The 23,727-nt window shown below is 43.7% G+C and overlaps 1 protein-coding gene across 4 annotated transcripts in view; it reads left to right on the forward strand.

Annotated features, from left to right (window-relative positions):
- LOC308127687 (diacylglycerol kinase zeta-like) overlaps positions 1–23,727 on the forward strand; it is a 55,831-nt gene that overhangs the window by 12,390 nt on the left and 19,714 nt on the right. For 2 of the 4 annotated variants that reach the window (XM_080492892.1, XM_080492890.1), the window contains 24 exons: positions 1,733–1,841; positions 2,395–2,490; positions 3,197–3,274; positions 3,527–3,589; positions 5,252–5,308; positions 5,386–5,454; positions 5,904–5,975; positions 6,064–6,180; positions 6,814–6,885; positions 6,973–7,071; positions 7,200–7,282; positions 7,372–7,432; positions 7,524–7,637; positions 7,750–7,887; positions 8,609–8,687; positions 8,765–8,820; positions 9,147–9,209; positions 9,304–9,377; positions 9,710–9,821; positions 9,896–9,982; positions 10,351–10,463; positions 10,631–10,731; positions 13,261–13,340; positions 23,318–23,387. In XM_080492892.1, coding sequence (XP_080349018.1) covers positions 1,733–1,841; positions 2,395–2,490; positions 3,197–3,274; positions 3,527–3,589; positions 5,252–5,308; positions 5,386–5,454; positions 5,904–5,975; positions 6,064–6,180; positions 6,814–6,885; positions 6,973–7,071; positions 7,200–7,282; positions 7,372–7,432; positions 7,524–7,637; positions 7,750–7,887; positions 8,609–8,687; positions 8,765–8,820; positions 9,147–9,209; positions 9,304–9,377; positions 9,710–9,821; positions 9,896–9,982; positions 10,351–10,463; positions 10,631–10,731; positions 13,261–13,340; positions 23,318–23,387 — 2,063 coding nt within the window. The remainder of the gene's footprint in view (positions 1–1,732; positions 1,842–2,394; positions 2,491–3,196; positions 3,275–3,526; positions 3,590–5,251; positions 5,309–5,385; positions 5,455–5,903; positions 5,976–6,063; positions 6,181–6,813; positions 6,886–6,972; positions 7,072–7,199; positions 7,283–7,371; positions 7,433–7,523; positions 7,638–7,749; positions 7,888–8,608; positions 8,688–8,764; positions 8,821–9,146; positions 9,210–9,303; positions 9,378–9,709; positions 9,822–9,895; positions 9,983–10,350; positions 10,464–10,630; positions 10,732–13,260; positions 13,341–23,317; positions 23,388–23,727) is intronic. The other 2 variants (XM_080492893.1, XM_080492891.1) reach the window with 1 other exon arrangement.

Raw genomic sequence — 23,727 nt, forward strand, 5'->3', positions numbered from 1 at the left:
TGATTAATGTCACGTGGAGTTGTGTTTTATGAGGACGGCACGTCATCATAATGTGCCGGAATACAGATTAAAATAATTTAAGCTGGTGAACGTGGCTGTTTGGTACAGATTTGTACAGCAGGCAGAGCAGAGGACGTTTTTGACAGGATAACAGAACTTATTATAAATGCTGGCTTAGATTCAGCAGTTTGTTTCTACATGAAGCTTATAACCATTAGAACAACACCATTTACCAGTTGTTTATCCACAGCTATAGAATAGAATAGAATAGAATAACATTTGATACTGTAGCTCAGGTTAAATTTGTGAATTAAAATACAATTTTATAATAATAATATTGAGTAATGTATACATTTTATGACAGATTTGAACCGGTTTGCCATTTTAAATGGTTTAACCACTTTATCTCTTTGAGCCATCTTAACTGATTTGGGTATTTTTAGCACTGTAGGTTTTATCATTTTAAGACATTTCAATTTTAGGTTTTTTTAGTTAGCGTTTGAGCCATTTGTCATTTCATCATAGTTTTTCAGTTTTAAATTTCACTGACAAGTATAGAAGTAAACGAGCATCATTGACAGAATGAGAATAATGAAAGAAAGTCCACGTTGAATGGAACTTTATTTTCCCCAATAAGTTATCTCTTTATTGGGATTTCCTCCTGGTTATCTTTCTGAGAGCTGTGGTTGGAAACTCAACATTTTCATTTAATTCTTTCTTATTGAGCTGTGAGATCAGAACCTCTCTGAATGATCATTTTTTATTTAACAAAATGAAACGAAGTTGTGAAAAAGGGTCAGAACATATTGAAGACGTTTGTGTTTGGTTCGTCACGTTAAGTCGTACTTGGTGCAAACCGCAGTGAAATGTGTTTTGTGGGTGTTGGTGTTCTTTTGCTGTCTGTGACGGTCAGGCGAGGCGTGAAGAAGGAGAAGCAGAGGTTTGATAGGATTCTAACCTGCAGCTGAGACTCTTTTCCACTTTAAGTGCTGAGTTGCATCGAAGCTGCAAAAGGTCACAACAGTTCTGGCAGCAAATTCTGCAGCAACACGACATCACAAGGGTGGTCATAATGTTACGGCTCATCGTGTGGATGGACGAGTTTGGTGTTTGTGGTTGAAACCCTGCTTACTGCCAATGATCTTAAATGTCGTATTTTTCAGTTGACTTGATGAAACAAAGTCCCACTGTGACATCCGGGTCCGTTTTCAAAAACATTCCACCCAAGAATATTTAAGAATATTTCTGTCCAGTTCATCGATCGTCTTATAGAATCTCATTTAAATGGTTCACAAACGCTCTGGATCAGCGTGACTGTTAACTGGTGTTAAAATGTTTGAGCTTTCACCAGGTGACAGCAGTGTGGATTGTAATTTAAGAATTTAACTTTAATCCTGGATTTAATCCTGTGATTCCCCAGAATTTGTATCTTATCAGAAAATAACATATTTGAATCAGTTAATTGTCTATACTTTTGTGAACTAATCCCACTTTTCATTTTTATTTTGAACTTGAATTCTCCAGTGATTTTTAAACATAATCACAGTAAATTTTAAACACATCTTGCAGGCCTGAAGTCAAAAGGCCAAAGACTTGAATTGTCCTCAAACTGCTTTTGTTTCCATGACAACAGTTTGGCGTCCTGAAGCATCCACATCTGGATAGATCAGATCAACATGACACTTGAATGTCATTTTCAGCGTCATTATGAGGCGTTCCTTTGTGTTTCCAGGAAAGCCATCGCTAAGTCGGGCCTGCAGAATCTCCCCTGTGAGCCCAGCACGTCCTCTCTGAACAGGACCGACCCTGAGTCAAGTATCCGCAGCACCGTGGACTGGACGGTGAGCATCTGTCCCCGTGTGCACCGACACTGCTGTCAACTCCGTGTAGAATCACATGTCTTTGTTATCAGGAGTTCAGCCTGAACAAAACCTTCAGACCAGGTAGAAATTCACACACATTGTGGAGAGCTCATCAGAATCGTCTCTCATGACCTACGAGTGCTCCAGAAGTGTGGGAGACGGTGAAACGGGAGTTTTAAACATTTAAAAAGATCCACAGGGCTGTGGGGTCAGAGAAAATGTAACCTGCTGAAGCTCTTCCAGTTGCTGCCCACAGAACCGCTAGTCCAGTAACTACTTCAAATAGTGAAAACGTCTGTGTGGAAATGAGCTTTCAATCCTCCAGAGGGCGCCGCTATAAATCAAAAGTTCAGTAAGTCAACGCCTCAGAGTTAAAACGCCTGTCTCTTCCTTTTGGACCTTAACATTGTGTTCACTCACCAGACACTTTATTATATATATTTCACAAATCGACTGGGACTTCCACACGAGCCTCTCCGGGGGTTTGCAGACTGGTGAGAAAGAGAGAATATCCTGTGTGTTGTTTCTGCAGGAGTCAGCTGTGTACGGAGATCATATCTGGTTCGAGACCAATGCGTCTGGAGACTACTGCTACGTGGGAGAGCAGCACTGCTACGCCCGCTCGCTGGTCAGTGTCCCGCCTCTTCCTGTTTTCCTTCTCTGCTCCCCATGGCCCCCCAACTCTCTTTTTATGACTTGCATCCGTTTATTTCAGACTTGGGGAAATGCTTCTGAAGGAAGATCCTAAATATGCTTTATAATGTTCTGCTTTGCGTCGGTGGTTCTACCTCTGATAAAAATCAAACACATCCATGATGTTCTCTCAGGAACATCTTCTGATTTGACCCACAAACATTTCAGAATGCGACTGAGTTGTTAAAACTGATTTTAAACCACCAAGGACCAAAGGTAGAATTCCCCTTGAGGTCCCGACACGTGTTTTTTTTTCTTCGAATGGTTGCTCACTGGACGAATCACAGCTGATTCCGACACCGAGTCTCCAAACCCTTAAAGCACACTTCCAGTCGAGCAGTGATCCACGCTGCTGTGACATTGAGCCGTCCTCCAGGGTTTGGAAGTGTCCGCCTCGCAGGCTCAAACCCAGTATTTTTACTCAAGGTCAAACGTACGAAGAGCTGCTGTATCACACTCAAAGTCATGACATGTCACATTCTCTCATGTCATGTTGGATCTGTTCCCCAAAGACACCGTGGTAATCCAGTCCTGCCCCCCTGTGGTTAGATAGGACACTACGTCTTCATGTTTGAGTCCCAGACGGGTGTGTTTGTGAGTGTTTCATTATTTAAAGCTTTAACCTTTTTTTCTTTTTCCAGCAAAAGTCGGTCAGTCGGAAGAAGTGTGCCGCCTGTAAGATCGTCGCTCACACCATCTGTATAGAACAACTGGAGAAGGTAATATCCCTCCCAAATTCTGTGCTCTCGAAGTTGATAAAGGTGGAGGGGAGCAGATTACAGGCGGATGCCTCAGTCGTCTTTGATGGAGGAACGAGCGCAGAAGGATTACACCTCCGGTCCTCAAGAATGAGTTTAATATGAGGGAGAAATGAAAAGCAGGATTACTCCAAAGCCCTCGATCGTGATGGAAATGGTTGATTTTGATCTGTGAGGACGATCTTTAACTGTCCTCCCCCGTCTGACCTGCAGTTTCCGACCTCTAAAGCCATTCTGTTGGACGCCACCCTGCCCCTCAATGACCCCAACTTTAGAGTGAGACACACAAAAACTCGTCATCTCCCTCTTCTCTCTCCGCCTGCGTCCCGCAATCCGGCAGAAACACCCCGACCGGGGCTGGAGTGGGCGACTGGGTCGAGTCCATTCACGTCACAAGAAAATCCGAGTTTCTTCAGTGTGCCACTGCAGAGAGGAACATTAATGTAAACGTAGGAGCTGCTTTACATCGGACTTTACTGAGAATGGCGTAGTGGCTTGCTTCAGACGTTCCCAGAAAAGTGACTTTAAAATTGAAATATTGTTGTAACAAGAAGTTTTGACATCCACAAAGACAGAAAGTCAAACACGCCTGCTGAAGGTTTGTACAGATAAAAACCTTAACGTGTACTCGTTCCAGCTCGTTTCCCTTTGTGAATGTGGAATATCAGACATGTCTGACACTACTGGGAGGATTTAAACTGATAAATACACAATGTGACGTGATGTTTGTATCGTTTATGAGGAGGAAATCGTCTCCACCTTCAGCAGAGTTGATGTTAATGTGGTGAGTGATGGGCTGAAGTAACCAGCAGCCATTTTCACACCTCGTCATCCGAAAGTTCAGAAATAAAACCAGTAGAAAAAAATCTTCGGACCTGTGAAATCACTCGTATAACAGCAGAGATCAGACAAGAACTAGTCTTTGGGGATTGAACTGAAGGCATCTGTGTTCTTCAGTAGTTTGATGTAGTTCTGTTCTACTATAGATTCAGTGGCACACTCCCCAAGAGAAACACCAGCACAACACCTGGGTTTTCTCTCCATTCACCCAATACCAGTAGAACTGAATGGACTGGATCCAGGCTCCGCACACAACCACTGGAAACTTCCACTTTTCCCTCTTTCATCAGGCTTTGAAATCGAACCGATACTGCTCTGTCTTCATCTGATTGTTTTCGGTGTGATAAATAAAGGCTGCGCTGGTTGAAGGAGTAAGGAGATCTTTGGGAGGAGGCTTCCTCAAACAATGAGAGAGGAAACGGTAAAGGTGGGTCAGGAGGGAGGAAAGGCTTCACAATGCAGACTGAAACTGGAACATCACACACACACACACACACACACACACACACACACACACACACACACACACACACACACACACACACACAGGTTTTCCATTCAGTCGGTTCTGGTTCTCCTCTCTGCCTCCCTGAAGTCGGAGCCTTCCTTCACAGGGGCGATTCTTTCTGTCACCATTTTGGATTTGCTTCATATTTTACAGAGATGATCTCCATGAAACTGACCAGTAGCATGCAGACAGTCAAGCCTTTATCATCTTTGGTTTCTGAGATATGAGGGGCTTTAAAGTGGTTCACGAACTACCAGCTGGACCTGTTTTGACTCTTTAAACGCACATCACAGCCCGCCTTATAGTAAAGCTTTATTAGCTCAGACAGTGAAGAAGATGCAGGCTTTGCTTTGTCTTTGCATTGATCCACATGAAATTTGAAGCAAATTCAAGGTGGTTCTGTTGGAAAACCGTCTGATTTGATGTGGACTGACTCGCGCTTCTTTCTTCTAAAACAAAACCTGAATCACCACGCCTCGTCTCTGAAGGGATGTCCACGTTCTAACAACGTTTACTCTCTTTCTCACCTCTCCCTCTGAATGGCTCTCTTTAAATACAATCCCACCTCTCCTTCTCTTTCTCTGCTCCAGATTAATTTCAGGTGTAAGCCGTCGTTCAGAGATTCGGGTTCCAGGAACATTCGAGAGGTGAGTTCTGGAAGCCTTCAGGTTTAGTGCGGTCACGCCGTTGTGTGCGAGATGTTAAGATGTGTTTCTGTGTTCAGCCCATTGTGGTGCATCATCACTGGGTCCATCGAAGGCGGCAGGAGGGCAAATGTAAACAGTGTATGAAGGTGGGTCCAAGTCTTATTACATTTTATCTCGCAGGCAAGTTACAAAGCCACAATACCTTAGTTTCCTAGAAAATAATTCATAATATTCAAATATTCTGCACTGAATGGAAGTGTATTTTGCATTTTTACTCTGAAAAGTCCTGCAACATAAACAAATGTTTGAGAGAATTTGCTTTACCAGGAACCATTACCACCAGTAAGGTGCATAAAAACTTAAAATCTCAACCCGGAAATGAACAATCTCTGAAAATGTAATGAAACAGTAGTACCAAACTGTACCACAAGGTGGTGTCATCAGCAGCTTCATTATAAAAACAACTTTCATGGTCATTTTTTTTCTGGCGCAGCAAAGAATGAATGTATATTGTGTCAGAAATAGTTAAAAAGAAAAACATGATCTCAGTTTCAAGCACAGAACAGGCTCTGTTCTTCCTCCCTCTTGCTTTTAGGGTTTCCAGCAGAAGTTTGCCTTCCACAGTAAGGAGATCGTGGCCATCAGTTGCTCCTGGTGCAAACAGGCTGTGAGTATATTTATTAAACTTTCTGTAAATTCGTCATCATGTGTTCTCGATATCCTAATTAATGACTTTTTTTTTTTTTTTTTTTTAGTATCACAACAGGGTTTCCTGCTTCATGCTGCAGCGGATCGAGGAGGCTTGTCCAATCGGAGCTCACGCAGCTCTCATAGTCCCGCCCACCTGGATTATTCGGGTCAGACGTCATCAGGTGAACGCTGGGGCTCCATATTTCACTTTGAATTAGGTTTAAGGGTCATATAGTCTTCAAACTGCCTCAGCTCCATACCACCCATATTGTTAGATTTCTGGCTTTAATCTGAGATTTTCAAGAAAAAAAGGTCTGAATTCAGAGAACAAAAGTCAGAATTTACAGAAAAAAATGTCAGAACTTTTGACTACGAAAAACCGGAATACGGAATAAAACCACCTCACCTGAACATTTTAAGGAATAAATAAATAATAAAATAAATAATAATGAATAAACGGTAACATATTCAGACTACAACGACACGTCAAAGGAAATTACCTCAAAAATAATCAGATTTTACTTGACGAGTCTGGATGTGGAATAAAGACTCCTGATTAAAATGTGTGGTTTGAAGAGTCTAGAAGTTTCCGAATCTTGCTTCAAGCGTCTGTGGTTTAGTGATCCACTTATGAAAACCAGGTTCAGTTTCTAATCCTGGTCTGGATTAAAGAAACCATAAAGGATCTGGATGTGCCAGTAAAGAACGAGGCATTTTGAATTTGAATTTGGTCTAAAAACTCCAGGTAAAGTCAAAAACCTTCAACTGAAGTATAAAGAAGACGAGTTTTGATCTGGAAATTCTTCTGCTTCCAGTCATCCATGAAGTCCAGTAAGAAGAAGAAGAGAACGTCTTTCAAGAGGAAGAGCAGCAAGAAAGGAGTGGAGGTGAGTCTCGAATTAAGACCTCTACTATAACTCACTTTATTTAAAATGACTCGTTACTAAGCAGCCCTTCCTGTTCCTCGCTGACAGGAGGGGCGGCTGTGGAAGCCGTTCATAATCCGACCGATTCCGTCGCCGCTGATGAAACCGCTGCTCGTCTTCGTCAACCCAAAGAGCGGAGGAAACCAGGTAAAATCAGAAAGTCCAGCCAAGACGAGCTCCAATGGAGTCGCTGAGGACGGGAGATAAACTATTTATCTTTCTAGCTCACCTCATCAGGGACGAGCGTTTCCATGGTTGTGTTTTCTTCCTCACAGGGAAACAAGATCCTGCAGTCCTTCATGTGGTTCCTGAACCCCCGGCAGGTCTTCGACCTGAGCCAGGGCGGACCGAAGGAGGGGTCGGTGCCTCCCACACTCACATCACACTTCTCGACACAGCCGCCGGCGATCTCGGCTCAAGAACTGACCCTCAGTGTTTCTCTTGCAGCCTGGAACTTTACCGTAAAGTCCACAACCTGCGGGTGCTGGCGTGCGGCGGAGACGGCACGGTGAGCTCCACCACTTTCCTCTCTTCACACGTTGTTTCTCCAAACCTCCCTCGTGACGAGTCGCGCCCCGTGTCGCTGTGTGTTGACCCAGGTGGGCTGGCTCCTGTCTTGTCTGGATGACCTGGGCTTGAACCCTCAACCTGCCGTGGCCGTGCTGCCGCTGGGAACAGGAAATGACCTCGCCAGGACCCTCAACTGGGGCGGGGTGGGTACCAACCGGCCCTCCGCCGCCGAAGACTGTTTGATATCAAACACTTCCACGTCCGAACTTAATGATGTGTGTGTTTCCTGTATGTCCTGCTGCCGTGTGTTTCCAGGGTTACACCGACGAGCCTCTCTGCAAGATCTTGTCTCACGTGGAGGATGGAACCGTGGTCCAGCTGGACCGCTGGAACCTGCGTGTGGAACCCAACCAAAGTGCCGCAGCGGAACCGGACGAACAGCAAACCGATAAGGTCGGAGTTCAGTCCGTCGTCTGATGCAAGAGTTATTACTCTTTTTTACCATTTTAAGTTCACCTGAAGCCAAAAAACAGCTTTAATATTTATTGTTTTCTGATTTTAGCTGTTCCACCCTTTTAAGAAGGTTTTTTATTTATTTTTTGTATCATTTAGCACTTTAGTTGTTTTGTCCATTTAATCTGTTTTACATTTTACGCTGTTTTTCGACATAAAACTAAATTACTATTTTTTTTGTCATTTTAACAGTTGTACACATTTTTGTAGTTTGGAGCAATTTTAACCATTTTGAATATTTTTTCCCTTTTTCAGCTGTTTTAATTTTGCCGATTTATGAATTTGAGAACTTCTAGATGTTAATAATTTTTTTTTCCATTTTTACAAAAAATATTTGCATTTGTAGCCTTTTTAGCAAATTTAATTTATTAATTTATTTTATTTTTATTCAAAGAGAAAAACCTCAATGATATTACAAATCTTTTTACCTTTTAAACAGTTTTTAGCACTTTAGGTGAATTCATTATTGTATCGTTAGAAACATTGAAAGATTTAATTTGGCATGTTTAGTGTGAGGATGTAGCTTTTCTCTCTGAATCTCATCTCGGTGTGTTTTCAGCTTGTAAACTGAGTGACGTTGTGGTTTAACCTCCTTGCAGTTATAGATTGTGTTTATCCAGAATGTTCCATGATCTAATCCTGGTGCTGTGCCTCCTCTCAGCTCCCTCTGGATGTCTTCAACAACTACTTCAGCCTGGGATTCGATGCCCACGTGACTCTGGAGTTCCACGAGTCCAGAGGTAAGTTCACATCCCGACAGCGCCGTTCACCACCGCGGCTGCAGAAATCTGAATGTTTCAATATCGTCTTGTTTCAGAGGCCAATCCGGAGAAGTTCACCAGCCGCTTCAGGAACAAGATGTTCTACGCCGGGGTGAGAAAACAAAAAAGAACGCAGTCGTGCACAATCTATCACAATCAGCTAAATCAGTTTTTAAAGCTTTTCAGGTTCTAATTGTCTTTTAAATCAACTCTGTTTGTTTTATTTGTATCTAATCCATTTACTGCTTTTTATTTATTTTACGTGTATTTCTATATAATTAATGCTCCTTTTTGTTCAAATTCTGTTCAAAACTTTCTCTTAATTTTCATTGTATTTCTGCACGTTTAGCTATTTAATGTAATGTTTCCCACATTCTATGTGTATTTCTGCAGATTTAGTGTAATTTAAAAGGTTTTCATCATGTTTGCCTCTTCCAGACGGCCTTCTCTGACTTCCTGATGGGGAGCTCCAAAGATCTGTCCAAGCACATCAGAGTGGTGGTGCGTCTTCAGTCGGATCACACTTTGTTTCTGCAGCGATTCCCCTGCTCTGTACACAACGTGTATGTGTGTGTTGCTGTGTGTGTGTTTGCAGTGTGACGGTACAGATCTCACGTCGAAGGTCCAGGACCTGAAGCTCCAGTGCCTCGTCTTCCTCAACATCCCCCGGTGAGTCCTTTTAAAATTGACCTTCTCTTTATTTCCACCGGTTTTCTTCCCGGAATCTACGCCTGTTTACACGGTACAGTCATGAAGCAACAACATTTAGACCTTTATTGGAATTCTCTTCTAAAGAAACATTTGTAATCTTTTTTTTCAAGTTATAAAAATGTAATTTTAGCTGATTTTTATTTTATAAAATACAACATTAAACATTATGTGGCTCCAGTTGAATCTGATTGGTGGAAAATGGCTAAAATCAGGATTTAGTTGAAAGAGTTAATTATATTGGATTCTGTCTGTTAATTCTCACTGAATTGGGTGTGTGTTTGTGTGTGTAGGTACTGTGCCGGCACGACTCCTTGGGGAAACCCCGGCGATCATCACGACTTCGAGCCTCAGCGACACGACGACGGATACATCGAAGTTATCGGGTTCACCATGACGTCCCTGGTACAGAGCCCCTCCCATTGCATTCATAATAATAATCATTAAAGTAATGGTAACGGAACACCGTGTTCGTGCAGGCGACTCTCCAGGTCGGGGGTCACGGTGAAAGGTTGAACCAGTGCAGAGAAGTCACGCTGACGACCACCAAACCTCTCCCAGTCCAGGTACACACACACGTCTTATCTTCTCTACAGAGGAGACTCTAATTCAAGATTCAAACGTATTCTTATCTTCTGGTTAAAAACATTGAAATAAAAAAATGTGAAACAGCTCAAATTAAAAACATTGCTGAAACCACAAAATGATAAATCAACGGGTGTATGAAAAGGATAGAGCAGCTAAACATTGCTCTAAATAGAAATGCATGAGATAATGTGTGTGTGCATGTGTGTGTGTGTGTGTGTGTGTGTGTGTGTGTGTGTGTGTGTGTGTGTGTGTGTGTGTGTGTGTGTGTGTGTGTGTGTGTGTGTGTGTGTGTGTGTGTGTGTGTGTGTGTGTGTGTGTGTGTGTGTGTGTGTGTGTGTTTCTCCAGGTGGACGGTGAACCCTGCAGATTGGCGCCGTCTGTGATCCACATCAGCCTCAGGAACCAGGCCAACATGGTCCAGAAGACCAAGAGACGCACCTCACTGCCACACCTTAACGAGTCAGTCACACACACACACACACACACACACACACACACACACACACACACACACACACACACACACACACACACACACACACACACACACACACACACACACACACAGTGTCAGCTGGCTTGAAGTAGTGTGTGTGTGAGTGACCTTGTGTGTGTGTGTGTTCCAGTCAGCAGCAGGTCCCGGAGCGGCTCAGGATCCGAGTGAACCGGGTCAGTATGAGCGACTACGAGGCTCTGCACTACGACAAGGACAAACTACGCCAAGCATGTAAGGACAAACCCGGAAAACTCACACTTATTTTATTTCTCTGTTTCTGTGTGCGCTGTTCCACTGAGTGACCATAGGGGGGAGCTCTTACATTTCCCTTCACATTGAACTGGGAGTTTCTAACAGTGTAAACTGGTTATGTTGGTGCACAGACATCCTCCTCGTCTGTCTTTTAAATGTTTACTCACACGGTTCCTTCAGTGTTTACAGTCGATACCAGGAGAATCTATATTCCTGCATCACTTGCCCTGAATCGTTCATTATTTTTCTGTGTTTTCTGGGCTTGCGTGTGTTTTACATAATCGCGCTCTCGTCCTTTGTTCTCGGTTTTGGAAGTTTCACTTGTTTTCTTGTTATGCAAATCAATCGGCGCTCCACTCGTGGATGTGTCACTCTTTGGGGAGGTGATAAAAATATGTTTCCTACCCCGAGGTGCCGAGTCTCATCTCAATGTCAAGTCTCTCTCTCTCCGGGCTCGTCGTCCCGTCCTGGACGTAGACACACATTCATAGCGTCAGCAGGTCGACCCCCGAGCCACCATTAACGGATCCCAGAAATCCAGGTCAATGTGAGAAATGTGAGGAAAGACGAGCTTCCAAATGAAGGAATTAACAAAACATAAAGACCATAACACGGAGAAATAATTGCCTGGTTGTTCTAAAGTAGCCCCCGGCTCCTGTGGCTTTGAGGCCCCCGAGGTAAACGGTGTTGGTGTGGTGATATTTGCCGAGTTGTGAATGAGCCGACAGGAGTAAACAGTGTGTCGGTATCAATGAGAGGTGTCTGTGTGGGCTCTCTCTCTCTGTGTGATGCTCAGCCAGCAGTGTCGCGGTGGTGCAGCGGGCGTCCGGCCGCCCAGCGCCGCCTCGGGGACCGCTCGCTTTGTGTTTCAGCGTTCGCTCACAGATAGCCGGCCAGCTCGGTTCGCCTCTTTTCCTGGAAATAAAAGCTCAGACTTGGACCTCGACCCAGGAGGGAAGCAGTCATATCTGAGCATCAACATTTCTCAAAGCAAAAAGACATAATTACATTTCATAATTGAAAGAAGGCACTACAGAAATCATCAAAATGAATCTAAAAAGATAAAAAAAAACGAAAACATCAAAACAGGAGAGAAAAAAGCTGCTGCAACAGCCCCCGTGGCTGCACAGCTTCAAACGGCTCCACAGATACATGCCGGCTCCCCGGAGGAGCCGAGGCTGCATCCTCAACCTGGTCTGCTCCGTGTGAAACTCCAAGAAAACCACTGCAGATCATTACTTTTGATCTTTTTTTACACTATAACTCAATAATGCCACTGATTTATATCAACTTCAACGGAAACTGTTCTTTAAATGATCATCACCGGTTAGCTTGTCTTAAGTTTTCATTCTGTGGCTTCCTGCAGCCGTCACGCATGTTTTTGCAGATTCACCCCTGCAGTGTGGCTCTATGCTGATGATACCTCTCTAAAGGAAGAGTGCTGCGTTAACAGGCAGCTCCCTTCATTGTCAGAGACAATCGTTTATCTTCAGGGTTCAGCAGAAACACGACATCAACTAAAAACCACCGTGAAAGGTCAAGAAAGCTAAAAATGGGATAAAATAGATAAAAATTGATATTCAATATATCACTGAGGAGGAAAGGTCCAGCCAGAGGTCAGAAGCAAAGGCTATTCAAATAAAGAAATACACACACTGAAGAAACTCCAAACTGCGCCACGCTATCATACTCAGATTCGACGAGAAGATAAAGTACTGAGGTCGGTCAAAACTCAAAACCTTGGTAAAGAAGGTTGGGGGCAGAAGTTAATCTGTAAGACCTTCGTAGGAGGATCTTGAGAAACCTCACGGTCCACATTCATCGTGTCTCAAAGAAGAACCTACGACTTCTGCAATATCGGTATTTTCTCTGTCGTTATTGTCGAAGGAAAAACAGAAGGCGCTCTGGCGTCTGTTTTCCATCAGCAGGCTGTTGGTCAGTCCACAGAAATCTTCCCTAAATTAGTGGAAAGGCCCAGGAAACTGGAGATAGGCTCATTTTAATTGCTTCGTTGCATTCTTTTATTATACACGAGAATTCCTGCAGGAGTATCGGGATAATAAGAAAACGTGGAAGTTCTCCTTTGGGAGGTCTTCTCCGCCTCAGGGGGCGCTTCTCCAATATTCAGACTTTCAAGGACTCGGTGAAATCTCACAAGTTTTGACCGCTGGGACTAAACAAACAATCGGTTGTTGAGCAGAAACCCGACTGGAAGTTCTGAGGTGAACAATGAAGGTTCAGACCAAAATGGAAGTGATGGAAAAGCTTTCAGCCTCATTGTTCTACGAACATCGATAAAAGTGGGAAATGGTCTCTGGTCCAGCGACGCCACAGTGGTCATGGCTCTTAAGTCCGGTGGTGGCGGTCCCAGGTCTTCCTCGGCTCCTGCTGCTGGTGACCAGAGTTGAAGCGGGACCGTCGGGGTCCTGCTGGCTGCAGCCCGGCGCTGCTGTGTGAGCAGATATCAAAGTGCTGTTGGATAATTGTCTTGTTCCTCTGTATCTGCAGCCATTCCTCTGGGACTGATCGTGGTTCCCGGCGACAGCGACTTGGAGACCTGCAGAGAGCACATCCAGCGTCTGCAAGAGGTAAGGAGGAGCCGGAGGGGGCGGGGCTTGGAAAGGTCACGGTTCTGTGTCACTGAATGAGAAGAGAAAAGCTGCGACACATGAAAAGAAAAAGTCCCTTTCTTTTTTAAAGTTCCCACTGAGATAATGAAGCTGTGTGAATATGTGAGTGGGATTTGGATCATTGGGCCACATCCAAAAACACGGTCTGGCCTCAGGTTCTTCTTCTCCTATAGACTTCATCTGTTCTCCTTTTAGACCCGACTCCAGCCAGTTTCTCAGTGGATTTTGTCGTTTCTTTCCTTGATTTTTTTTTTTTGTGACTTTAGTCCTGCTGCCACCAGGTTTGATTTAATGTTGAGAGATGAAGTGAAATACGATCTAGTGCAGTCGGGATGGACTCGGTACATGGAAAAAGAATTTATCGCAGTTCAGTCTGTGTATTTTCCGAGAGTGAGTTAGAGCTTTGTGGTGCAGCCCAGCAGAGTCTCTTCCATCTCAGCTGCTGACTCCTCAAACATTTTTATTGTATTTCCTCTGATTCTTTAGCCTCTTTTCCCAGTCTGCTCATCTCTTCCTCTTTCTGTGGCGCGCTGATAGCAGAGCCTCGAATAATGGGAATATTTCTCACGTTAAAGAGGCGTATCGTCACAACTGGCTGCATTTCAGATTCAGATTATTTTCTAGGAATATGCTTTTAATTTGAAGGTTTGTTATTCTTCATTCTCCAAGCATTTATGACCAGGAGTCCATTATCAAAGGTAAAAATGGAGGTCATGGAGACGTGCCTGCGTGTGTGAAAATCTTTTCCGTACTCGTCTTTTGCTTTCTTTCCTACACTCTTTATTCATCTCCAGGACTTCTGCTCTGTCCATCCCTCGTCCCGGAGCGTGGGGACACAGGTTGGTAGTTAGACTCTGTTTGTGGTGTGTTTGTTGTTTTGGCCCAGAGGCACACGGGAAACTAACAGGTGGGGAAAATCTTTGACTAATTAATTAGTGAGACGTTCGTGTCGCGTCGTACTCGTCAAAACAGAGAAAACTCGCAGAGCAAAGGTCAGATCTGACACTCGTCTTACTCGTCCTGCTTCGGATCCACAAAACACGCTCCGATCTAAACAAACCAGCTCCCACACAGATAAACAGAAGAGTCTGTACTCCACAGGTTACACAGGCCATCATGTGCTCGGTTTCTATTACACAATACACACACACACAAATAAAACCTGTTCCAAACAGGTTAAAAAAAATCCTCTTAGTCACTCCAAATCCTATTTGGAAATTGACTTTTGTGTGGATATGAAAGCAGCGGCAGAGCAACAGGAAGGAGCTCATCTGTGTTTGGATGTTGTATTAGAAAAGGCTTTAGTTTGATTTAAAATACACACAGCGTGTGGGCGCCGACTCCAGAGGTCCGACCCGCTTCACACACGGCGATGAGTTGGCGATCGTCTCCTCCCTCACTTTCCGATAAACGTGAAGCTCTTCACCTCTGAATAGCCGGCGTTTTTAAACATCATACCCTCGAACTCACTGAGGAATATTTCATTGTGCCGGCGCAGCCAGGAAGGAAAAAATGGCTTTCGAGACTTTTGTCTTATGTGTCAGACGCTAAATATCACATGAGCTGCGCGGCTCTATTCATTACGGCTGTGTCGTGCTGGATCATCTCCCTAATGGAGAACTTTGCTGGAGAGACTAAAAGGCCACATATAAATGGAGGCAGCACATGTCAGAGGGAGGCTCAACCGAGATCAGGAGCAGCCCGGATAATAACACCCAGCCGTGTTCATGAGGGGAGGCAGGGGAAACGCCAAAAGATCCACATTCACTTTAATGAGGCAACAAGAAAGAAAGAAAAAAAAAAAGAGTGCTGAGAAGAAGGATATGAAGGCCTGACGTCGGCAATGTGACTGGAGAGGAAACCTCAACCAGGTGATCCAAGGAGCTCCAGTCACAGAATGACGCAATGTTTTGTTCATTTCTCACAAAAACGAAGGAAAATCTTTAAAAAAAATCCACGTCTGACTTTATTCTTATGATCCAGCTTTAATCTCGACAATCAAACTTTAGTCTCAAAAATCCTTCATTATTCTTCACAATCAAGATGAACTCTTAATGATCTGACTTGATTCTAAATGATCAACTTTAGGCTTCAAATCTGACTCAATTTTATTTTTCTGTAAAGTAGAACAGTTTGAAATCGAGTTTCCTTCTTCACCGTCTAACTTTGATGATTCACCTGAAGTCTTTTTGATCCAAGCTTGGACTTTATCTTTATGAATGTAACTTCGTTCTCAATAATCCAGGCTCGTTGGCTCAGCTTCAAATTTGTCATCGACGCTCCGACTTTAATCTCGATCTTCCCGTTTTGTTGTCAAAGTTACGAAGACGCGATTCTCGATTCGCTGAGAAGCGTCTTGACTCTCCCTTCATCTGACTTTGTTCCTCGATGCTTTTTGTCTTTAATGTTCCAACTTTATTCTCGACGCGATGATTCAACTTTGACTTTCTGTCTTATTGTCGCCGTTCCCCCATTTCTGACTTAAACTCTTTACAACATTTCACCACGATTTAAATATGTTGACAGTCTTTTTATTGGCTTATCGCTGATATTTTGTACGGAATTTGTTTTTGTTTTATTCTCGACTTTCCAGCTTTTCAGAATATCCAATTCCTGTACCGTTTAAACTTTGTTGAATTTGATATGAATGTTAAATATGCTCAAGGATTTCCTTCTATCCTTTTCCTTTTATCTTGTAGCACAAACACATTGATATGGACCGGTTGTGTGTTGGACTGGAGTTTGATTCCTGACATTGTGGAGCGATAAAAGCACACATAGTTAGTTTCCATAGAGATTAGTTCCCCCATGTGTCTGGGTGCTGTTGCATGATGCATGCTCTGTCTGTCAGTTTCTGCATGTGTGGGAGACCTTGGATAAGTGTATTGATCGCCTCTTTCTTCTTGTGTTCGATCTGTTTTTGCGCCGCCGCGTGTCGGTGAATTTCTTCTGCGGTTGACGAACAGTTTGTCCTGCGATTCTCCGCTAATGAAACATTATTCGTGTTTCCTTTGTTGAATGAGAGTCGCTGTTGAAGGGGGGAGTCTCTTTCAAGGCTCTGATCTTCTCCAGCGAGGCTCGAGAACAAACAGTGCCGTGATAAAACAACACAGTCGGAGTGTTTGAGGAGTCTTTTTAGCGCCGCGCAAACAGAAGAAGTCAAGAACAGTCAGAAGGACCTAATTAGAAATGTTCTGAATCAAACTCAAAAAGCTCTTGTTATGAAACACGTCTTGATACTCTTCTTGTAGTATTAAGCCTCACCACTACTGATTTCATGTGATATTTAGTTTGTAATCACATCCAGGAGGAAAGAGAGTTGGGTTCAGAGGAGACGGTCATAAAGGATCAGACCCTATGCCTACACCATCTTGTGGTTTAAAATGGTATTACAATACCGGACTACAGAGAGCTTCAGCTACAACTGGTATAATTTTCCTTTACGAAAGTCAGAACGATCACATAACAGTTGTTAAGTCTCATTTTGTTGAGTACTTTAGGTTAACTAATAGCTTTTAGCATAGTTATACATTTGTTCCAAATAATAATCTTTGCTTTGCTGTGAGTTTGTATAAATTTAAGTTGAAGAGCTTGATCATCATATGAAATATTGGCATTATAAATTCAATGTATTCATTCTGAGTATAGCATCATATTTGAGCAGGCTGGGATCAAATCAGAAATATCTGATGGATTTCGTTCCACAACACAATAAATTGTTCATGTGCCATGTAGAAAGTTGAGGTAATGGTTTCTATCTGTCTGCGGAGTGGAAACAGCGGAGAGTTTTAAAGGAACGATCAGGCAGCACAAAAGTGAACGGCGTCATAAAATCAATAAATCCTCGCTGACGGACAGAGAAGCATCACAGATGCACAACTAGACGGAGAAAAAGTCCAACATGAGTTTTGTCAAAACAAGTCTGTCAAGGACAGAAAATGGATTTCTAGAAGGCGTGAGGATGACGCTCACACCACTTTGTACCACAAATCAATGCAGTGAGTTAAAGTAGCGTTCGGTCTGTTCTTCTTCAGACTCGCCTTCAGTGATTTCATTGGAAGATCAACTACAATATGTTTGTTATAGTCCATCAGACTCTTTGTGTTCATCGTGACTTCAACTCTTTATTTTTTCGTTGCTGTTTGGAATCGCGGAGTTCTTTCAAAAAGCACCGCCGAGCAACAAATTGAGCAAATGCGTGTTGAATCGTGTTGGAAAAGGTCAAGATCCCTTCGCCGGAGTCCGTCCTTGAAAAGGTCATCACGGGATAAAGCAGTCACGTGGGTCCTGCTGCGCTTTATCAGTTCATAAAGGTGGAAAATGTTCCCTCGCTGAGGTTTGGAACGACCTTCGATGATTCCGTGAGTTTCACTGATTCCAGACACGAGATAAACGGAGGCTTTATGCTCGCGAGCTCCATTGAGCTTGCAGAGAGCGTCTCTGTGTGAAAGTCCAGCACCTCGTCTGACGCTCGTGTCCTGGTGACAGAACATGACGTCCTGCAGGTTAAATCCCCTCGGCTGCTGACAAGGGGGAAGAATAGATGCAGTCATGTTGAGGGGGTAAAAAAAAAAAAAAAAGATACTTGATAGCGACTCAGTGAAGCGGCGAGCAGGTGAGCCGCTTCCTGTCGGAACCCACTGGACTTGTTAAATGTTGTAGGGTCAAAGAATATTCATGCTGACCAGTTAGGAAAGGAAGGGAATCGTTAAAATGAGAAAATGTGAGAACACTGATAGATCCTGATTCCACTTCGGTTTCTCTGCTTTTTAACGACTGCAGAAGGAAAAAGATTAACCGTCTGAACGGTTGGCGTCATGCAGAGGTCGACGTCTCTGACTGGTCCTGAAATTCACTGGACATCTCTCTTAGATCTTCTGAGGGGGAACCTGGACCAAACAACCTCAATCAGAAATAAACAGACAGTTTGGTCACATCTAGAGTCAGAGACAATAGAACAGGATAGTCAGATGATTTCATCATTAATAAACATCCAACTTGGTTCAGGATGATAGAAATATATTGATTGAAGTCGGGTAGAGACACTTCCTCCTCGTGTTGCTGCGTCTCTTGAAGGGTATCCGAGGCCGTGTAATCAAGTTTAATCCCGCAGAGCGTTTTGTTAAACGTGTCCTAATTCCTCCGTGTGGAGAAAGACGAACAGCAGCAGGTAATCCTTTTATTTAAAAGCATGTTAATAGAACTAACAGTGTTGTGAGCGCAGCTCCGCAACATGCTGCACACTGGAAGTGACACAGAGCTCTGATCTTCTGCTTTTCATCTTCCTTCTTCTGGAGCCAGCAGACCGATGTTAACTCCGCCAATGTTGGATTCCACAGAACTATTCCTAATTCTATATAGGTTACATCAGTAATAGTAAGACGGTAGCTCGTGACTTGTTGTCTGACTTTGTGTTGCATAGCAACCAGAGCGATGAACGCTTGTTTGATCTCCGGCTCTGCCACAGTGGCGATGCTCTCTGGTGCAGCTTGTGATGGAGCGGAGGGAAAGCAGCTCCTCCTACATCGTTGCCGTTTGGTTTGTTGCAGGATATTCAGGACGTGAAAATGTCGTCGTGAGCAGACTGATGCGCCGTGTTTGTGCATGCGCCACCGCCCGGAGGCAAAGCGTTGCTCCAACCAGTGGTGCAGGAACGTGAGCTTCAAAGAAGCGTCAGCTCCATCCCTGCATTACCAAGCCCCTCCACAAGGTGGTGTAGGGAGGTGCTTTGGTTTGACATGTTTGTTCTCCCAACAGCTAATACAGCTTAAACCGCCAAAGAATATATGAAAAGGGCTGGAGTTCCTTTAAAAGGTTGAAACAAATTTTAAAAAAGTGTAAATTACCTTAAATGTCAGAAAAAATTAAAGCAACTACAAAAACATCACGGAATGAAGCAAAATGGAGGATAAAAAGCAAATAGTTAAAAAGTGTTAGAAAGTGCAGAGAAGGAATACCAAGAGAAAAGTAAAACTTTAAAAGGTGAGGAAGAAAAAACTAAATCTTAAAGAGTGAAAATAGAAAGAACAACTAATATCAGCTGAAAACTGAACGTGGATAAAAAAAAAGTCATGTACAGTCGAACCCTCCTCCTCGTGGTCTGACATTTATTAAATATGTGTCCAAAAGAAGTTATTGAGATTGAAATATTTCATCTCAGCTTCCGAAATATTCTTAAATATCTTCTTTGTGCTTCATTCAATCTCATCCAGATGTGGTCTTTTTCTGAGCAAAGCAGAGAAAGAAGAGAGAGAACTTCTCTTCTGTTCTGTTGCACAGTGTTGAAATAAAGCCTCGGCCGTCGTACAGGTCTTGGAGATCCGTCACAGCGCGGCGGTACTCTTAGCTTGATGAGCATTAGCGCCGCGCCAGACGAGGCAGAAACACCATCAATCTCTGTTTCGGTGATGTGACGGTTGCTTCACGCTACCTGATAGGTTGATAGAGTTTCTCGCAGGACCTCTGCTCAGGCATACGGACTTCATTATGAACTGATATGCTTCTTTTGCTTCTGTTTGAAAGAACTCGCGAGAAACTCGCATCTTGGATTGATGTGTTGACCGTAAAACAGAACTGGAGCTTTTGTCGCAATATTTCACCGAGGAAACTCACGATCCGTCTTAGTCGACTGGAAAAACAGGACACGTCATCAACGTTATTGTTTTTTTTTTTAATTAATCACATTAAAAATAGACTTATTTCATTTCTTGTTGCTACTTGGAGTGACTCAGCGCACCACCTTGTGGCCCAAAGGGGCATCACAAGACTGACAGTGCTGTGGCGAGCTGGTTAACTGAGAGTGACGCTTCACTGCAGGTGGTACAACAAGAAGAAGAACATTTAGAGGTAGTTTCCAGTAAACTAAGACTAAATTACCACTGTTTGCATTTTTTTTAAAAGAATCCACAACATTTTTTTTTCTCTCTGCTGCTCCTGTAAACATTTGATGTAATTCATTCTCGGGTCCGAACCTTTCTACATTAAGTGTGTTGAGATGAGCGTTGTGCGTCTGTTGTGATGTAAATTAACAGAAAACAGGTGCGTTGACCCGGTGCGCTGCGATTGGCCGATCCCGTTCCCGCCAAATCTTCTTCCACGAAATCCTTCAGGCTGTTGTTGCGCTCGCTCTTTATCGGCTTTCTCGGAGCTCCCAGAACGATGGTGACGGGAGTGAATGGAGACGTGACGGGAGAGAAGTCAGTCGGAGGAGTCGAGCTTTTTATCTGGTGTTTGTAGGTTTTGTGTAAAAGCCCGCAGGCGTCTCGCTCAGCGCGAGGCTGCTGCAGACCTGACAGCGGGATTAGATAAGTAGAGACAAACGGAGAAGGCGAGCAGGAGAGGTGTTTACTTCAGCCTTTCTGTCACCGCCTGCATGAAAGGAGAATAACTTTCTTTGGCTTGTTCTTCTTCTGTCACATCGTGTGGAAGGTGGCGGTTTTATTTCTGCAGCGCCGTCGCACTGAGGCCACAAACAACTACCAGCGTATTCAAATTTCACCCTCTCCAGTATTCAGAGGTAAAAGAGAAGGTTACCAGATTTTCTTCTCCACTGTTGAATATTTTAGATTTATCACACAGAAACGGAAATATTTCAATTAAATGTTTTTAGCTCAGATTTTATTTTCACAATTTTTTTTAACCAGATGCCATAATTAAAATTCATAGTTTGTTTATATGAGTTTATAATTCCTGACAAAACGGTTAACTTTTCAATGATATCAGAGTGTTAGAAGTGCAAATGTAGGAAACAACAGAACATAATTGCAGCAGTTTCTAATTTAGCAAACAAACCTCTAAAAAGTGCACATGAATCCAAAACAATAGATCCAGTATTTGAGACGTCAATTAACATCAGTAACATTCCAGATTTGTTTAGTTAGAATATGAAATAAGTGAAAGACGCAACAACACATGGCCTCGGAAAAATCCTGCAAAAGTGAAAAGTCAGACGTGGTTAACAGTCGGTACAGTTTAACAAGAAGCGCAGTGATGGAGGAGGATCTCTTCTTCTTCAGCAACTTTCAGCCTTGATGTGTGGACAGTCGGCAGCCTTTGGTCTGAACATCTGAGAGGCCTGACAGCGTTTAACGGGGGCAACAGTTCGTACATGGAGCCACACAGGCGCCGGACGCTCGGTGAACAAAGACCCAGATTTAAAGATCAGCGTGCAGCAAAACGGAGGAGTGGGAATCTCACCAACACACCGTCTGTTTCTCATCTCGTTAAAAGTCCTGCTGCAGCGTCTGGAACTAATTGGAAAGTGGATGAAACAAAGTGGTAGAAAAGCTTTACTGTAATGAGACAGAGAATAAGGAGGTGTGGCGACGTTCGTCTGGCCACCGACACGATTCCCCGATGTCGCTGTTAAAGGTGCGTTTACCCACGACGATGGCAAGTCACGAAATACACTAATCTCAATTCCTGACCGCGGATCACGACTCTGACCAAAATGATATGATTCAGGGCCGAGGCGTCACGTGCCGCCACGGACAGTCGCGACCTGTTATCACATGTTACAAGTAAAAGCACGAAATGGCGGATCATCACGAGTCGTTACGCACCGTTATCAATATTGTTCCGCGCCATTGTGCTTCGTCACTTTCTCTCACCAATCTGTCAGGAATGTGGCAAATCGGGAGAATTTGGTATAAACAGTGGTGGATTTTGCGATGAGCGATGTGGGCAGCCGCCCAGGGCTCAATCTGTGAAGGAGAGCACGAGAGGAAGAGAGAATCACACCGTCTCAGATGCGTCTCGTGTTCGCCCAAAAAGCCAGGTCCGCGACTGGGTGTATATATATATATATATATATATATATATATACTGTATATAGCTCCACACACACCCCAGTCATTCCACCAACAGCTGCTGTACTGTTCACATGCACCAGATGGCGCCACATCCAGAGAAATGCCATGGAATTAAACGCAGAGCAGAGCGAATGCCTTCACGCTGTATAAACGCATCACAACTAATCGACACGCTCAGCTGCAAACTTCACGTATCGAGGCGACTCCTGATATTCTTGGAAGGTTCATGAATACCACTAATGTCACACACCGACACGCCCAGTTTAGAATCTTCTTCAGATGCATTACGTCACATAAAGAATTCCCACGCTTCATTATTCCCACGTTATTATTAATGTCTGTTGGGATGCATTAAAAACAAATGAGGGATTCTCCTGAGAATAGTTTGAAATAATGTGTAACTCTTAAGATCTACGGGTTTGTATTCAAACTCTTGTTTAACTTCTCCACATTATACGATGAACTCTGTTCTTAAAATGGATTTTCATGGATGAATTGTTGGTTTTTCCCTCCATGTGTTTCCATTCACCGTGATTTCATCTCAGACATTAGGGAGAAATGAATGCAGGAAAAGGCAACCCCACGAACCTCCTGAAGCCTCCCAGGGCCCCCAGGCTGCTTCCAGAGTCTTTTGTCCCTCCCGTGAGCAACGTCTCTATCAAAGAAAGGATTTGTCTTATTTGTCTTTTCTTTGCTTTCGACTTGTAGCCCGTCAATAAACCCGTTTGCTCGCTCGCAGGAGAATCCTAGTCAGATAAGCAGCTTCAACAACTCAGCCTTTCATCGTTTTATGAGTATTTCCTCCAACGTTTGTCAAGGAAACGGGTGAAAAAGCCACAATCTTCTCCCTCAAGTTGGTGATGCTTGCTGAGAAACAGAGATTTAACTCGAAAACGTTTAAAGGGGATCTTGGTAAGCGGTGGAGTCACCTGATCAATGGGTGGAGTTAAAAGGTGACATATCGTATGGCTGCAGTGGAGAATGCTCACGACAGGAGGTTCTGTTCATTCACACTCAGATCAAGTCAAACTTTCTGTCCCATCCATGTCTTTCTCCTCTGTCCTCCTTGACAGAACAATGAGTCTCGTTATTTCCCGCTCTGTAATCTCTCTCTGTTTGTTGCAGGAGGAAGCAGCCAAAGAGCCCAAGATTGTTTCCTCGCAGAGATTATCTCCAAAGTGGTGTTTCCTCGACTGTAAGTACATCACGCTGTGTGGTTGAGCTTCCGTTACCTGAATGAACACTGTGGAAAATCTATGCAAAAGAGGTTTCCAGCACGTCGAGTGTTAAAGCAGCATATTGTTGTAGATCTCAGCTTGTTCAGGTTACGTGAACATCTTTAGAACACACTCTGACCTCTTTGCTCAAAACTGAAGGAAACATCTGGACCTGTCGTTATCGGTTAGCATGCCGTCGTTTCAGGTCCGACCCAGTCCAGGTCAGACTGGCTCCTCCTCCCCCCTCCACCCCGACTCTCACGCTGCTCCTTCTTTTGCTCTTTGTCGTCTTACATGACTTCAACGATGTTAATCCCA

Source organism: Lipophrys pholis (assembly GCF_963383615.2).
Source record: "Lipophrys pholis genome assembly, chromosome: 23".
NCBI classification, from domain to species: Eukaryota; Metazoa; Chordata; class Actinopteri; order Blenniiformes; family Blenniidae; genus Lipophrys; species Lipophrys pholis.